The sequence below is a fragment of the Amblyomma americanum genome, chromosome 4 (genome assembly GCF_052857255.1).
Source record: "Amblyomma americanum isolate KBUSLIRL-KWMA chromosome 4, ASM5285725v1, whole genome shotgun sequence".
Classification (NCBI taxonomy): Eukaryota; Metazoa; Arthropoda; class Arachnida; order Ixodida; family Ixodidae; genus Amblyomma; species Amblyomma americanum.
The window spans coordinates 155,843,780-155,859,734 of record NC_135500.1 but is presented as its reverse complement, the minus strand read 5'-3'; the positions used below and the strand labels follow the sequence as shown (position 1 = coordinate 155,859,734).

Below are 15,955 nucleotides of genomic sequence, written 5' to 3'. Positions count from 1 at the left end.
CGGGGACTGACTTTTGTGAAACTTGCATCCTTTGTAGTGAAGGGGCACTTTGTTGACTCCGATCCCTTTCTCTCCAGTGCACAAAAGTCGAAAGTTCTCCGAGGTCTGCGGCTGAAGGTGCCGGAAAAGTTCAATGACTATGCGACCGACTGCACAATAACCAAGAAAAAAACAAAAGACGTCAGCACATTGCAAAAGTAACTGAATATCTTGCAGTCATTAATTAAAACCTCGAGCACTCTTGTGCATAGAACTTAAACGCACCTTTACGAGCGGTGTCACCTGATAACTGCGGCAAAATAATGCTCAGAGATGTCCACAAACGCCCAACACATAGAAGCAGTGGTAAACAAATTAAGAAATACAGTGAACGAGAAAAGCAGGCGTGCAACTGTGCTTATGCATCTCCTTATGAACGAGCAGTCCCGTGGGAGCGCACATGCCCGCTCAACACACATTGAACAGCAGGACCCATGCACGTGAACACTGCGCTCAACTGGGGCAACAACAGTCGAGACTGTTGCAATGTCAACACTGCGAGGCATCAAGTACTACACCGCGAAGGCATGAAAACACCTGACGATGCTTGCGCGAAGTGAAGTCGATTTGTATCACAGCCAGTTGCCGAATCAGAGCAAGCTACAGTACTGTCAAGACACGGATAACCTTATAGCGCTTATGTACCAAAGGAAAAGAAACTCTGGTACCGAATTCTTCCCCTATTCGCACGTCGAGGAACACGTGTGGATTTGATGGTAACACAGAGTCCGACATTTTTAATGGGGACGGCAGAATTCGCTGGAGCCACTGGAGCGATCGCAATGACGTCCGACATTTAGCGGCGACGACACATGAGGGCAGCACCCTCCAGAACTGCGTTGGGCAGTTTAATGGTTTAGTTTAACAGATAACAAAATAACAAAAAGAGTGACAGTGACACACGTATATCAAAGTAAGCGGACAACCTTGAGCCCTGGAGTGGCACTGAAATTTTTATTTTGATAAGAACGTTTTTTTCTCGTTGATGATGATAATGTGTGATATTAAAAACTTAAATATACAAAAAATTCATAATTTTATTGGTTGATAAACTAACCACCTCATGGGGTGTTATCGGACAGCGCTTGGACTGGCTATGAACGTACTATAACCACGGCAGTGCAGTAGCGGTGGTTACGGAGCAGGTGGATTAGGGTAGAGTGTACTAGAATGTTCTACGTAGTACACTCTAAGTAGGGAAAGCCGCAAGGCCCATACGCCTGCTGCGCTTGCTATGACGCTATGCGTGACGTCTTCCGCTGAAAGGCGGATGTTTGGCAGTAGCAGGGAGCGATGAGACAGCGAAGTGGTGTGCAGGGCTGACGCTATCGGCAGTGCAGAGAACAGCTGGCAGCGCTGGTGTAAGGTGTTACAGAAGTGTCCTCACGTCAGTGAGTTATTGGTAAACTTCTATGGAGTTTCCAGAGTTGGGCCAGCATTGCTCCGAGAGCTCCTGCAAGAGGCTAGGTAAGTAAAGAGATCGCCTTATTACACTGAGCTATGAGAGTAGAGCTGTGAGCAATGTTTGATGTTCCTCAGCAGTACTTGGAGGGAAGAGCTATCTGTAGGCTGTCTTCATCTTTTCAGAAGTTGTCAACTAAGTGACTGTGTTTTCTTTCAGATTTTCTGCCTGTGAAATGTGACGCCTGCGGAAAAATTTACTGGTACGTTTGGAGCATAACATTAGGCGCACTTGAGCAGTGTTTGCTTTCTTGAGTCGAATCTGAGAGGTTGTTGGTGCCATTCCATAGGCGCGATACGCTTGACACCTTTCTTTTCTTGTTTTTTGTCAAACTTGGCGAGCGCTCAGTTCCTTTTCTTGTTTGCTTTGCTTCATTCCACATTATTCGTGTGAACTCTACAGCTACTTGTTGACACTGGCTTGCTGAGATGAGCCTGGCGTTGTTTTCGAGTTTCCTTCAAAACGACAGGAAAGTGCTTTTCTATTAGGTTCGTTGTAATGTGTGCTTCAGGAGCATGGCTGGATTGCAGGCCAAACTTTGTTGCCGCGAATTTGTAACGGGGGTAAACCTTCGGTGGGGGCAATGTTGCAGTAAGGACCACTTGCAGTACCGACACCATGGCTGCACTGTTGGCATTAGCAAAGACGTCCAGGTGCCCGTGTGTCCCCTCTGTAATTGCCCTGTACCGAGTCGGCGAGGCGACCTACCTGATGTGGCTGTCAGCAGCCACATAGACCGTGAATGCCAGTCTGATCCAGCACAAGCAAAACGCAAGGTATGGACACTGGATGCATACTGTCGCTACTGTTTATCATTTTAAAAGGCTGGGTCCAGTACACGTTGCCTTGGGCTTCTAGTTCCTCAGCCATTAGGTGCCACCCTTACCTTGCCTGCAGAATAATTGTGCACACACATGAGCACCGGCTTTTAATGGTGAAGAAATGGTCCCGCAGTGTGGGAATTTTCCATAAAGCTACATTTTATGCTTTATGGATGCACTTACTATTGTGGATTCATATGCATAAACACTGCACATCACATTCATCTTGCTTGCCCCTGTAACTAAATGTCTAACAAAAGTTACCTGAATTCAACAAATGACAATAGGTGGTGTGCCTGTCTAGTGACACATGCAGGACAGTCCATGCGCTTTAATATCTCAGAAAGTAAAGAAAATAAGGGCAAACAGCATTTATATCCCTGTGTATTACCTGTGATAGGTAGTGACCGCTTATCCGTATCATGAGAGGGGAATAACTAGAAGGATAAGAATGAGATGGAGTGCATATGGCAGGTTCTCTCAAATCATGAACGGCAGTTTATCAATATCCCTCAAGAGAAAAGTATACAACAGCTGCATCTTGCCTGCACTCGCCTATGGGGCAGAAACGTGGAGGCTTACGAAAAGGTTTCAGCTTAAGTTAAGGACAACGCAGCGAGCTATGGAAAGAAAAATTATAGGTGTAACGTTAAGAGACTGGAAGCGGGCAGAGTGGGTTAATGACATCCTAGTCGAAATCAAGAGGAAGAAATGGGCTTGGGCAGGGCATGTAATGCTAAGGCAAGATAACCGCTGGTCCTTAAGGGTAACGGAGTGGATTCCAAGAGAAGGCAAGTGTAGCAGGGGGCTGCAGAAAGTTAGCTGGGCAAATGAGATAAAAGAAGTTTGTGGGAATAGGGTGGCTGCAGCTGTCAAAGGACAGGGTTAATTGGAGAGGCTTGAGAGAGGCCTTTGCCCTGCAGTGGGCGTAGTCCGGCTGATGATGGTTATTACCTGTAACAAATGGGGCTGGTTCATTTCATGATTGTTCTTTTTGTTGCCGACACTGTAAACACCTCGCTTTTTCTAATGCAGGCCTATATCAATCGCTGCTCTGTAAAAGGCTGCAAGCAGAAAGAACTGATTCCAGTGAACTGCAGACATTGCAGCCTCAATCACTGCCTGAAGCACAGGTATCCAGATAACCACAACTGCACAGGAAAGGGCACGTCACCCGCAGGGTAAGTGGGCTGCGTGCACTGCAAATTGTGTGCAGTTGCTTACAGTTTGATGGGCGACTAGTGTTTCTGCTTGTGACTGTTTTTTCCTTGTCATGCTTATGCGCGGGCAGGAAAATAGTTGCACTTGCAAGATTATGTGGTCATTCTATAATAATTAGATGCAGCATTTCATTTTTCTTTTGCCTTGCACCTGAAAACACAAATATCTTTTTTCTTTCATATAGTTTTTAGCCTTCATGTTACAACATGGAGACTCGGTGTATCTCTTTCTTTTTTTTGGCATGGCTGTATTCCTTCTCCTTCAGCATGAATGAATGCCCTTATGTGTAAGTTTGCTGAATTTCTTTCAACCATTCTAATGTAATGTTTCAAAAACCAGACTTTGTGTGTGAAATTGTTCTTCCCATGTTACTGTACCCTAAAGACAAAGAGGCTTATTTAACTGGAAATAGCCCTTTTACAAGCTAGAAGCAGCTTAGAAATGAACTACAGGTATCATCGCCACCGGCTGTTTCCACAAGCAAACTGTACTTGCATCAGTATCATTATTTTTTTTTGTACACATATCTCTTAGCCTAGTCAACACTGCCATGTACTGGCCAATAATAATCGTGGAGTACATAATTCTCCATCGTCTTCAACATCATCATCAAATTAATGAGTATGAATCAGTTGGCAGGAAAAAAATGTTTCGTTTTCAACTCCTAATTTCTTGGCAATATATATCTTTTGCCACTGAACAAACATCAGCAATTTTACAAAAAACCAAACATTTGAATTTTACTCCAAATGAAAGGTGGATAGAGTTGTTCTGTGTTCATTTAACGAAAAGTGGGCATGCTTTTTCAAGTTTGCTAGTGCACAAGGCTGGTGACAAAGCTTCCAGTGGATGCAGCAGCTTGCTATCCTGGGCTCATATTCAGCTATGATCCCTTGAGGGGCTCAAAGCATGCACCTGTTGGCTGATGCAGCAGAAGTGGTTTTGGCATTTAGTTGCAACAAAAGATGCACAGGAGCTATCTATGCCCACAAGGCAGAAAACCTTCACTGCTCCACAGTTGGTTGCATGAGCTACTTTAGTACAGTGTAGCAAAAAAAATGATAAAATTAAATGTGAATTAATCACCATCATCTTCATAAAATACATCTGGAGATATTATTTTCTCAATTGTTAAAAGAATAAGCAAGCAAGTCTTTCTGGTTCCAGAAGTAGTTGTTCCAGAACTGTCACAGCTCCAAGCCCACCAGTAGTGTAGCCCCGTCTGCAGTGTTGGAGGTTGTACAGCAAGGAATAGTCGCTGAATTGAGGACGTTTTGGTATTGACGCCTCACTGTCTTCTCTATGGGTTCACCAAATTTTGCATTGCAGCTGGGCACCACACCTTGCATCAGCCAACTGGTGAGGGTGAGCACTTTGAGCGACCCATGCCTCGCGGGGCCAAAGTTACAAATTAGATTGTGAGCCCTGTTTGGGCACACTTTATCCGGCAGTCATCCCATACCGGGAGTTTCTCTGGGGTGGGCCTTGGAATGGGCGCTCAGGCATGCCGTGTGGAGACATGAAAATGATTTTTGCACGTCATGACTGGGACACCCTATGTGCCGCGATTTTGCAGAAAATTGCTGATTTGAACATTTTTCACAGAACTGTGTGTCTGTAGCCACATTTTTTTTTCTGGATGTTTTTGTTGTGGCAGACAGCAGTTCTAACAACCATTAGGAATGGCAGCGTGACGGAAACATGATTAATGTAATGTTCTAAATTATCTCAAAAGCTGGAATCCGGTAAGAAATTGAGATGGGCTGATGCTTTGACATGCTCGCTCCTTCATCCACTTGAGCCTGTCAAGTGCAGCAGCTCTGGCAACAATGTGTTCACACCCTTCTGTGGGAAGAGTCATAACACTGGCACCTTTTGAAAACAATATTACTAGTAGCTGCAGAAAAATCTTTAGTTTTGAGTACCGCTTCCTCTTGCTGCATTATCATGCTGCCCAGTAACAAAAGTGAGCGACAGATGGGTGTCAGAATTTGCAGGGCTGCCACATCAGGTGTGGGATTATGCAGAGACATGATTGGAGAAGTCATTGTCACTGCTAGGGTACTGTCATACAGGTGCCATTCTTCAAGTTAGAGAATGCCAAGCAGTACTTGATGTTGAATTGCGGTAGCCACCTTTGATATTAAGGTACATTTGGAGTTCGCGGTGCTTGTTGCCAAAATAAACTTGTTGGTTTATTTTTGTGTGTTATGTTTCCCACGAAATATTGTTGATTTTTTTATGCGACAGCGCATACAGCTCATTCGGTCGAAAAGTCGTCGGCATAGCAGTGGTTGGCACCGAGTGTCGGAAATAATCAGGGGCTGCATAAAAAAAATCGTATCATGGTAAATTGTGGTTCTAGTGGTTGATGATTGATTGACGAGTTAATGAAATCATTGTAATTAATTGATTAATTAAGGTGTCAAAGGTGTCAAAATGCTCGGAATGACAAAGCCAATGCCTGATGATGGCAGTTAAGAACATTTAGAATGTGTAATTGAGTAATTAATTAATTGGGCAAAAAAATGAAAGTGCTTTCAAAGGTGTTTCCAGCAGGCATGGTGTCGCACCGAACGGGCGATGGCGTTCTGTGGACTCCCTGGCAGTGCTGCAACACACTGTCGAGTTCTGGTCTTAAAGGCGAAGCTTAAGCGTCCTCCTATTTTTTTGTCTGAATGAGCAGAATTTGAAATTTTCCACTGCAGAAAATTAGTGGCCCTGATCATGGCACTTAGGACACTCAAGTGCTCTTAACTGGCATGTTAATACTACCTTGACATGTAATTGAGTTCGAAGGCTTCAGAGTGCTTTGCAAGTAGTTCAGAGATGGTTAGCTACACATGACTGTGGTTGACTTGTAGCGCAAGAGCCAGTTAGACAAAAGCGCGAAGGAATTGAATAATTTGACCATCATTCAAGTGGCCTTCCGTGCAACAGATGTGAATAGTTCGCATTTTGCAGCCACAGTTACACACTCATTAATACGTATGCTCTAGTGCTTCATTGCTATTCGATTTCGATTGGTTCACATGGGCATGAACAGTGTTTGCCGGTGTGGAGGCACCAACCTTTTCCTTTGCAAATGGTCTGAATTACACTGATTTGTGCACCTATTAGGCAGGTTCTCATGTAATGCTGTCCTTCGTGGACCTTGTATATTTCAGTTTAGCCAGGTTGCAGCCTGTTACAGAACTCTATGCTGGGCAGCAGGTCACAGGAATGATGATAAAGTGTGTGTGTGTGGGGGAGGGGGGATCACTTTGTTCTGTGTGTACTCAAGGCCGCTTGATGATTTGTTCATGCATGCTGACAATTGTAACTCGTTTTTTAGTGATTCATTTAACTTTTGTATCCAAGTGTCATCAAAAGGTTAGTTGCATTGCATCTTTGTTTCAGTGTTGGCAGAACTTGTTGCTTGCTTTCTTCTTGGATACTGGCCTTCCGAAGAGCCTGTTGTGATTGCGTAAGGACAACTGGGCCTCCTCTGACCAGGACATATTTTACCTTATTTAGCATTTGCCTAGTGTACAAAGTGTTGCTGCAACAACAGAAAAATAACTTTCTCTCGATCTCTGTGCCTCACCAAGGCCCAACGGGTGTAGTCTTTCCTTTTTGTGACTTTTCGTACTTCATGTTTGCAATGAAGAGACATGGCAAAAGGGGTGTGCTACTACAATAATTGCACCTTGTGAATTATGGATATTACAGCAGTATTAGTTCAGCAACAGTCCGGGCACCTCCTTCTTTATTGCGAAGGGGATGAGATTGTTACCAGGGAAGGAAGGGGAGAAATGTGCTCTTGCTCTTCCTCAACCCTGGAGCTGCGTTTGCTGCTTAGAAGGGTGATGTAGTATGTCCAGACTAGGGTACCTCAGCACTCATAGTGTTGTGAAAACTACACCATTTTGAATTGCGCAATTATTTAGCGATGGCACAATACTGTTCCAAAACGCTACTTCTTGGTCTGTCTAGCGCACAAGCTACCAGGCATGGAATACGGCGACCAGCATAAAACTGTCAGTTAAGGCCCAAGTATAGAAGTTATCTCTGCACAATCCTTGTGGAACTTAATGTCATTTCCCAACCGAACATTAGTTGTCATCACCCTAAGCGTAGGCTCTGGCATGAAGGCACCCAAAGCACAGCTGGAATGGCTGGAGCTCATTTTTCGCTAGGCATGGTGCTATCGTCTGCAGCATGCATTGGGGGTTCCCAAAATATTACCAGTGCTGCATCAAGCTGTTGGTAAAGGAAAGACTGCATAGAGCAGTTGGAAAAGACTACTGCCAAAGGCAATGGTGTATAGCTGCTTTTTTCTAGAAAGGTGGTTGGCATCATCCACTATTAGACCCTCAGCTGGCCATGCTCGAATTTTCGACAGTATTTTGCATGTTTTGTTCTGTAGTTATTTTCTACATGCATTTTCAGTCTAAACATCTGTCGCTTTAAAGGATTTGTAGGCATTTTTTTTACTGTGCTAGTTCTTGTAGCTGCGGTAATTTCCTGTCTTTTTTTTTCTTTTTAAGGGTCTCACTTTGTGCCTCTGAAAGCAGCATTGCCTTGAGTAAGGCAGTGTTTATTTTGCTCTGTGTGTCGTATCAGCCATTGTCATGCCTTCCTGGGGGAGCACAGTAACCACTATGCCCATGGTTGATTTAGGAGCCTGCTTGGTCCATACAAAGCACTCCCATCTTGCCAGGGAACATTTGTTTTCTGAGTAGCATTGTCATTGCCACCAGCGTTGCAGGGTGGTGGCTTAGTGCGGAGCTGATCTTCAAAAAGGCTAGCATTTGTTAGCACCATCAGTGAGAATGCTGCCTTGTGCCTTGCAGTGCTGCCGCAATGGCAAGACTTCAGCAGAAAGCCTCCAGTGCCACCCAGAGCCAGCGCGATAGTGTGGCTAACCTGCAGACTGAGGATGAAGCTTTGGCATGGGCTCTGCAGCAATCGCTGTATGAGGCTGATCTTAAGGAACGGAGGTGAGCATCTTGCTGCCAGAGGCTGCTAATGGGAACTGTAAATATTTGAGTTTAAGAGGACTTTCATGATGAAAGCTGCTTAGTTAGTGAACGGTCTCATTGGGCACATCTTCAGGATACTTTGTGTGTGCATGTGCTTATACTCCATCTCAGTAGTTCCTTGCGGCATTGCCAAAGCTATGAAGTGTGTAGAGAGGACGCTGTTGTACATCGGAATATGGTGCCAATAAAAAAAGTATCTTCTTTGATTGCAGAATCACGGTATGCAAGAGTGGTATATATAGTGGCATTGGCAGGCTTCTGTGTTTTAGTGGCACAACTGCACCAATCGCACCAAGTTGAGCCAAAGGCCACGTGCTACCTGCACAACATTTTGCCGAGTGTGTTGCAGCTTTCCGATTCTCACCCTGAAAAAACCCGGCTGAGTTGTGCGCGGTCACCAGTGACCAATGTGAAAGGCTCCAAAATATAAGTAGAAAGAACAACACATAGCTCTTTTCCCTGCCCCTACTCCAGTCTCTGCCACTCACATCTCGTCAACTATGGGGCCTTGGCAAAACAAAAACGATCTTGAAACTCGTAGAAACACTTTTTGTACAAATCAAAGTGGTGCCATTTTCCAACCTTATGCCCTCCCAGGTATTTCCCTTAGTCTTTAGGTGTGGCACCTCGTGGCCGTGTGAATGATCAGGGCCGTTGCTGTGCTGCTTAGACTAAACCAATGTTACCTTTGCCTACCTGATAATTCTGGAGTTTCTTGAACCTACTTTTCCTTCTGCTGCTACCCCTAGCTCCTGCTATCCATTTCCTTCAATAGCACTGCCCCTTTATTTCACTAAACACACGGTGACTGCCTTTTGTGTCAACACTTTTATTTTCTTTACAAAGCTTTGGAACTGTGGTGCATTTTGCCGATTCCGAAGCGAAAAACTTCACTGCGCTATGTAAAGCAGTTGTCGCATAGGCCGGAGAATGACCTTGGAACGACCTTCAGCCCAACCACGTTAGCCGTGTATGACCATATGTGATACAGTTATGGTGTCGAACTCTTGACCCCTGACCTTGACCCATGACCTTTAGTTGATCTCTGACCTTTGGGTTGACCTTTGACCTGAAGGACATCCGATGGGGGATTTGAAGCCACGTGATGACATCCGATAAGGGTGTCTGTCGTAAGACCATGTGATGCGTCATAGCCACGTGGTCATGTGGGTATATATAGAACGGCTGTCGCGAGCGTGTAGCGGAGCTGCCATGGATTGGCCTCAGACGCTTCTTCTTGCTTTTCGCTGCATTCCAGGGTTAGCCTAGTTAAGCCACTGCCAATTTTTTTTTTTCTAGAGGCAGTCTCAGGCGTTCAAGAGCCCATCTGAATGAAATTTCATCTAGTAGCTGCTTTCAGGTGACATTGCAGTAAAACCTCGATTCGTGGCAATACAAATGTAAAAAGAAAGTCGTCTTAGACAGATTTCGACACAACCCAAGTACTGAAGCACTGTGCTTGCTGTCGTAGCTAAGAATGACCATCTAGCCCACATCAGTACTGAAATTTTCAGTGTACTGGTCATGAATTGTTAAATACTTAACCTTTCTACATGTTTCTATTAAAAAAATTAATGAAAATGTCTAAGAAAAGGAAAGGCACAGTAAATGTCATATTCTCAGTGGAGACCTAAAGTCTTGTGACCTTAGGTTCAACAGTTGGAACAACAAAGCCACCAAGCCACCATGGCGGGCAGTCTTGTATTGTTTTAACTCAAAGCATTTTTTTATATCATTCAGACAACGAATTAACCTTTGCAGTGAAATTTTAGCCATTGCAGATCAATGAAGCTATCTTCATTTAGTTCATTTTTTGTGTGACCACTTCTGAGTAATACACTTGCTGGCTGTGCTGAAAGAGTAAAAAATAAAATGCTTCCTTCAAAAAAGCAAGTCGGCCAATGGAATTGTGACTTTTGTAGCGTATGTAGTTTTCCTTATAATTTATACAGCAGTAAGTTTCTGTGCCGCACTGTCAGTGGTACATGAAACCGCATTGTACCATTGTGGTTGTAGTGAAATAAGATTAAAGCTTGACAGCTTCATTTTGTCTTTTTTTTTTTTAGCAAACTGAAGTTAGTTATGACCCCCGATTTACCTTAGATGAAATGTGAGTGGCGTAACTGCTTCACATGAAGCTGGAAGTCAAAGCCCTGCATACACTGCATGCAATTGCACGATATAAGCATGGCAGCTATCCTGTTTTGCGCTTACGGGCATTCCAGTCGCACTCAATCCTGTACCTGATGTGTATATGAGGCTTCACCGAGTTTGTAGGCAAGTTGAGCGTGTTGTGTCACTAGGCACTTGTTGCTAATTGGGTACTCTCGTATCTTGTTGCAGCAGTGACCAGCACACGAATAGGAGAAGAACATCGTCAAGGGTAAGCCTGCTGTGTCTGAGCCTAGCTAAACACCGACATGGGCTTTGAATCAAATACCATGTTGACACGTATGTAATGCAAGGGGAAATTGGCGCTGCCTTCTTTCTGCATTCATCCTTGGCTTCTCCTAGTAGTTTGCAGTGTCTGGTGGTGAAGGTTTATGTAGTTGTCTTGAAGAGCAACAGAAAAATCGTGTTATATCATACCTTGGTTCTGAACATAATGCAAGGTGCATTCTGAAACCGGTGGAAAAAAAAAACTCTTCATACTCCTGTAAATACGGTAATGCTTGCCTTGCTGTTGGATCAAGGGACAAAAATTGCATGTGTATGCAACTGGCACCATGAACAGTTTAAACTGGAGCTCCAATTTATTGGTGAATGAAATGAGTGATGGAATTTTCAGTTAGTACACAGTGTTTTGGTTCTGGGACTTCGTTTCTTGCAGTTGTTATAATATCTGAATTGCGGGAAAATACCCGCAGAGTAGGATGTTACTTCATAGCCATTACAATGCGACATATTTTGTGTATCTTGACAGTTCTAGCTATTTGCATACTTCAGTGTGTGGGTAGATCTGTGAAGATCATGTAATTTCCGTGGAGTTTTTGTAACGAATAAATTGCATGTTAAACTTGGGATACCTATCTCAATACAAATTGTTGAAAGGCATATTCATTTAGGCTCACTATTGTATGTTCGTGGAGTTATTGGATAAAATTGCTCCAAGGGGCACAAGAAACTTAAATTATTAAAAGGAATTATTCAATGCTGAGGAGAGAGTATATAACACAGAACATATTGGGTATCTATAGTCGAAGAAGAATGCAGGTGTCAAAAATATCATTTATCCAGTCATTGAAGGGGCACTGGTGACAAATTGAAGTTTGCCTGTATCGGTGGATTGTCAGGTTATGACATAGAGGCTACACTCGCTGAAAGATCAGCTAGAAGAGGCCAAAAGGCAGAGTTGTTTGGGCATGAATTCCACGAGGCTAGGCGATAGCCTCATATGAATTTAAGTTGCTTTTTCTTAATTTCCGTATTATATTTGCTGGTTTTGTTTCCTTTTGGCTACATTTGCTGTTCTACAAGTATTATTGTACAAAAGTTTATGCATCCATTAATAGGAGGTCCTGTTACAGCCTCTTGCTGTATGGTTTATTTAATACCTGTATTTTATTCAGAAACATTCTTCACTGTTTTGCAGCAGCGGTCTGACAAGAGCTGCTTTGTCTCCTAATCGACGTGCTTCTGGACAGAAAGCATAGCCACCACTTCGTACACCGTCCAGTGGCTGTAATAGCATGCACTGGGCAAGCTTTTAAAATTGGGTGCCTTTGACTGCTGCTTGTATTCTTGCCTCTGGTTGCTGGACACCCACCCCCATGCACAAGCACTGCGAGCCACAGTTCTTTTTAAAAGTCTTTATTATTGAAATAAAAAACTGAATGTATCTTCTCTGAGTGTCACTTTTTTTCTGCGTCCCAGCTCCTCTTTTTGTTATTGTACACGTGGATTGACATGAGCAACTTCCTGTCAACAATATTATTAAAAAATGTGCTGGTGCCGTGGTCCTTGCACCTAAACATGCAAGCGGCCTGGGCTTATTTCGTTCACTTATCATGCAGATGACAACTCTCAACAAAGATATAACTACACAGGAGAAAAATACATCTCATTACAACAGCAACATCAGTCTCTGAAACTGTGAGACACCTTGGCTTAGTCTCGAAATGCGGAGTGCATGCAACACCGCTTCACCATTCCAGTATGCTTGGTAGTATGCTTATTGCTACAGTCCTGTCCGAAATGAGGAAGCATTGACCATGCTTAGAGATTTTCTTTTGCATCTTGAGATTCGCTGATGATGCCCATGTACTGCAAGGTTTTTAAATGCACCAGCCCATGTCTAAAATTGCACATTGTTGAAAATCAGGCAGCCATGCACAAAAAGAAATTAAAAGTATACAGTGGAAAGGGTATTTCATTTGTTACAAAAAATGCCGTTTAAATGCACCATTAACACGATTTCTTGAAAGTCAGCCAGCAGTAATATGGTAACAAGCATTTCTACACTTCTGGCACGAACAAACTTGGGAGTTCAACAACAACTCTACGGGAGAGATTTGATAAAATCGCTCGTTTCGTATAAGCGCTCTTTACAAATAAGAGGAAACTATCTTGGTTCTCGTCAACCATGGTGGACACGAGATGAACAAGAGAGCACCCGAAATGACGCTAGCCTGGTAGCCTCATTTTCTGCACTTGGACTAGGCGCCAACTTGCACTAAGCTGCACTGTTGCTACTTTTAGCTGAGTGCTAGAAGCAGCTATAGCTGCCATCACAAGGAATCCTCGGCGTCTTATCCATTTTGGGCTTGCAAGAAGAAGGGAGGGGGGTGCACACTCTTTGTGTGAAAGCCGACTCAACTGTTGCGCTGTTAATGAAAAGCAGCTTCGGTCAACCTGAGAACAGTATTTCTGCCACTTTAGGAATGCAGTTAGAAAACAGTCCATGATAAGAACAGAGTACAATATGCTATTTTGAGCAGTTCCACCTTTAGCACATTACCACTTGAACCACCTGGGTGAACACATTAACTAACAACATACTTTGAACGAATGGTTGAAAGGCTGCCAACCTGCTGCTGAATCTAAATGAACATTTATGAGAGGAATACTTGTTTCTTGTAGGACGGTTCTTCTGTACATTTGATTTGTTGCAGGTGAAATTTTCTGGAACTATAAGCTGCTTAAAGGCAGATACTTGGGATGCTTTGCTTTCCATCTATTGCCCACTGTGGTTGGGAGCATGACAGAAAAGGTTGACTCGTCTATTTTCCATGTCTGCAGCACTCGAACATATATGAATGAACGTGTGTCAGCTCACACATCTTCCAAGGCAACTCTGTGACTTCGTATAGGATAAAAAAAGAAAAGGCCTTGACATTTAATCTTTTAATATACAAATTAAAAGCTTGAGTATCATTTGTGGTTCCCTTTTGTAATCTGTCTTGTAGTCCTGCGCTGTGTCCTACAAGTTTGCAGGGCAGCACATGCAATGGACAGAAGCAGAACTTGGCAAATGAGTGATGTGCCGCTGGACTGGCAAACAAAGGGCCTGCCCCTGCTAGGGAGACCACGCAGCATTGCACCGCTCCACTAAACTACAGCAGGTGATGGCTTCGGCTAGTTTGACAGGCCAGCGACTTGCAGGGTCCTTGCAGCAACTGCACTTCTGTGCCTTTAGTAGTGTAGTGCCTTACCGGCTTCACGCTAACCCGAACAGTGGCCTATTTCCATTTTACAGTATGCTGTATGCCCCCGAACAGCTCTTGACAGTACTGTAGAGCAAGGTAGACAGCTCAGATATTGCGCTTGCATCCTGCTTAATGCCTTTACGGATGTGATGCACCTTCCTTTTAATGTACTCCCTCTTTGGGCTAGTCTCTTGTCTACACACCTTTTCAATGTGTTGCAAACCTTAGCTATCAAGGCGAGAAGTGAAACCATCGACAGCCCTACCAGCAAGACTGATGGGAAAAACTTCAGGTGAACCTGGCCAGAGGCATGGAACACAATATCAGTGTGATGCGACAGTGTTTTACCTTGTCGGCACGGTTGGCAGTGTGTACCTTGCTCCGCTGACAGTACTCTAAAACCAGAGTGCTAGGTTTGCACCCGCATCTGCTGGTATAAAATGCGACCAAGGCTGCTGATGAGAAGAACATCGGAGGAGGGCATACACCACACACGATCTGCCCCTGCATGTGCTCCCCCTTGGGGGCCCCCCACTGTGCTCCCTTTTCCGACCATTGTGACCCATAGGCAACTTGTTCGCATAGCACCCACTTGCTCTGAAGTGTGGCGCATATTGGATGGAGGCTGCTGACTGCCCAAGCCAAGCCTGCTAGCGGCAGGAGACCAAAATGAGCTGATTGAGGGATACTTTGGTCCCTGTGGGCCCTGTGCAAAAAGCTCAAGCGGGCTGTGGTAGCACCACTGTCACAGCATCCTTTCACCACAAAAGTGAGCCTCGAAAGGCAGCGCTGAGCAATGCAGATTCTTTCCAGCTCGTTCTACAGCTACCATAAATGCAGTTACGAGAGAGCGCCCCATCGCACAAAAATGGCTCGTGACAACCCCGTCGCACATGAGGCAAGGCAACAACGAGCACGTGTTAGGAGCTGTCCAGTGAGCGAAGAGTCCGCATAAGTGCCGTCAGTGTCGAGGCCAGATCTGTTGCCTGGTGCATGAGTGAGCCCACAGTGGCACCTTCCACGGCCCCTGTGGCACGTGCATATGCCACGGCCACCGCCTTGACCTGTTCCACCAGGGCGGCCCACGCAGGGCCGGAGAGGGCGAGCTGCTCTGCAGCCGCGCACATGCTGTCGAGCAGCGACATACACGCGGCCAGCTGCGCCGTCACGTGCTCCGAGTTCTCGCTTGCACTGCGCACAAACACCTTGGAAGCAGTCACAAACTGGCGTGACTTGGCCAGCAGGGCTTCCCTGGCCTGCCTGTCGCTAGGCGAGACAGTGGCCGCATCGCCGCCTCGCGCACTGCCGGCCTTGAGGGCATTCTCCAGTCGCAGCACCATGCCACAAACCTCCTCCCGAGCGTGCGCAAAGGGCGAGTTAGCCACATGCTGGTTTGGGCTGGCTGCACCATCCGCACCCTGGCACCTGTGGCAGGCTGCACCGGCCAAGCCAAGTGCTGAGCATGTACAGCCATTGACGCCATTCGGAAGGCCCCCTTCTGCATGGAGCGAGCTACTGCGCTGGTGGTGACGTGCTGGCAAGCCACCACTCAAGTGGCGGCCACCGGCCCGGCCAACGGAGCCCAGACGCAGGGACCCTGCTCTGCGTGCAGACAGCGGGCTGGAGGAGTGCGAGCTGGCAGATCCGGACCGAACGAGGTTGCTCTGATCTAGGCCGGCTGGCTGCTTCAGCTGGTCCTGGAACAGCCACAACAGACGTGTGCCTTTGGCTCGAAGCTCTTAC

At 45.3% G+C, this 15,955-nt stretch overlaps 3 protein-coding genes across 15 annotated transcripts in view; 1 reads left to right on the top strand and 2 right to left on the bottom strand.

Annotated features, from left to right (window-relative positions):
- The window catches only part of Cyp40 (Cyclophilin 40), a 36,843-nt gene extending 35,984 nt beyond the window's left edge, over window positions 1-859 (bottom strand). For all 5 annotated transcript variants that reach the window (XR_013313802.1, XM_077662085.1, XM_077662083.1 and 2 more), the window contains exons 1-2: window positions 708-859; window positions 12-149 (exon numbers count right to left, since the gene is read on the bottom strand). Coding sequence is in view for 4 of the 5 variants with exons in the window: in XM_077662085.1 (XP_077518211.1) it covers window positions 12-149; window positions 708-774 (205 nt within the window). In the remaining variant the exon portion in view is untranslated. The remainder of the gene's footprint in view (window positions 1-11; window positions 150-707) is intronic.
- Window positions 860-1,070: 211 nt separating this feature from the next.
- On the top strand, window positions 1,071-12,410 carry LOC144128581 (AN1-type zinc finger protein 2A-like). 8 transcript variants are annotated; one of them, XR_013313806.1, is made up of 8 exons: window positions 1,071-1,506; window positions 1,661-1,703; window positions 2,094-2,277; window positions 3,358-3,503; window positions 6,943-7,009; window positions 8,379-8,525; window positions 10,914-10,950; window positions 12,163-12,263. XR_013313806.1 is itself a non-coding variant. In XM_077662090.1 (7 exons), exons 1-7 carry the CDS (start codon window positions 1,452-1,454, stop codon window positions 12,190-12,192), a joined length of 642 nt encoding a protein of 213 aa, XP_077518216.1. In that variant the 5' UTR covers window positions 1,071-1,451; the 3' UTR covers window positions 12,193-12,410. The 8 variants fall into 8 exon arrangements, 4 of the variants coding, with proteins under 4 accessions (XP_077518216.1, XP_077518215.1, XP_077518214.1 ...); XR_013313804.1 differs by having other exon boundaries at window positions 10,911-10,950; window positions 12,163-12,260; XR_013313805.1 differs by having other exon boundaries at window positions 12,160-12,259.
- Window positions 12,362-15,955, bottom strand: part of LOC144128578 (uncharacterized) — a 146,547-nt gene continuing 142,953 nt past the window's right edge. For both annotated transcript variants that reach the window (XM_077662079.1, XM_077662080.1), the window contains one exon: window positions 12,362-15,909. In XM_077662079.1, the coding sequence (XP_077518205.1) occupies window positions 15,133-15,909 (777 nt within the window). In that variant the 3' untranslated portion in view covers window positions 12,362-15,132. The remainder of the gene's footprint in view (window positions 15,910-15,955) is intronic.

Coding starts and splice junctions, on each gene's coding strand:
- LOC144128581 (XM_077662087.1), top strand. CDS start 1,452: ATGGAGTTTCCAGAGTTGGGCCAGCATTGCTCCGAGAGCTCCTGCAAG. Junction 1,507..1,660: donor GAGCTCCTGCAAGAGGCTAG/GTAAGTAAAGAG, acceptor GTTTTCTTTCAG/ATTTTCTGCCTGTGAAATGT. Junction 10,951..12,159: donor GGAGAAGAACATCGTCAAGG/GTAAGCCTGCTG, acceptor ACTGTTTTGCAG/CAGCGGTCTGACAAGAGCTG.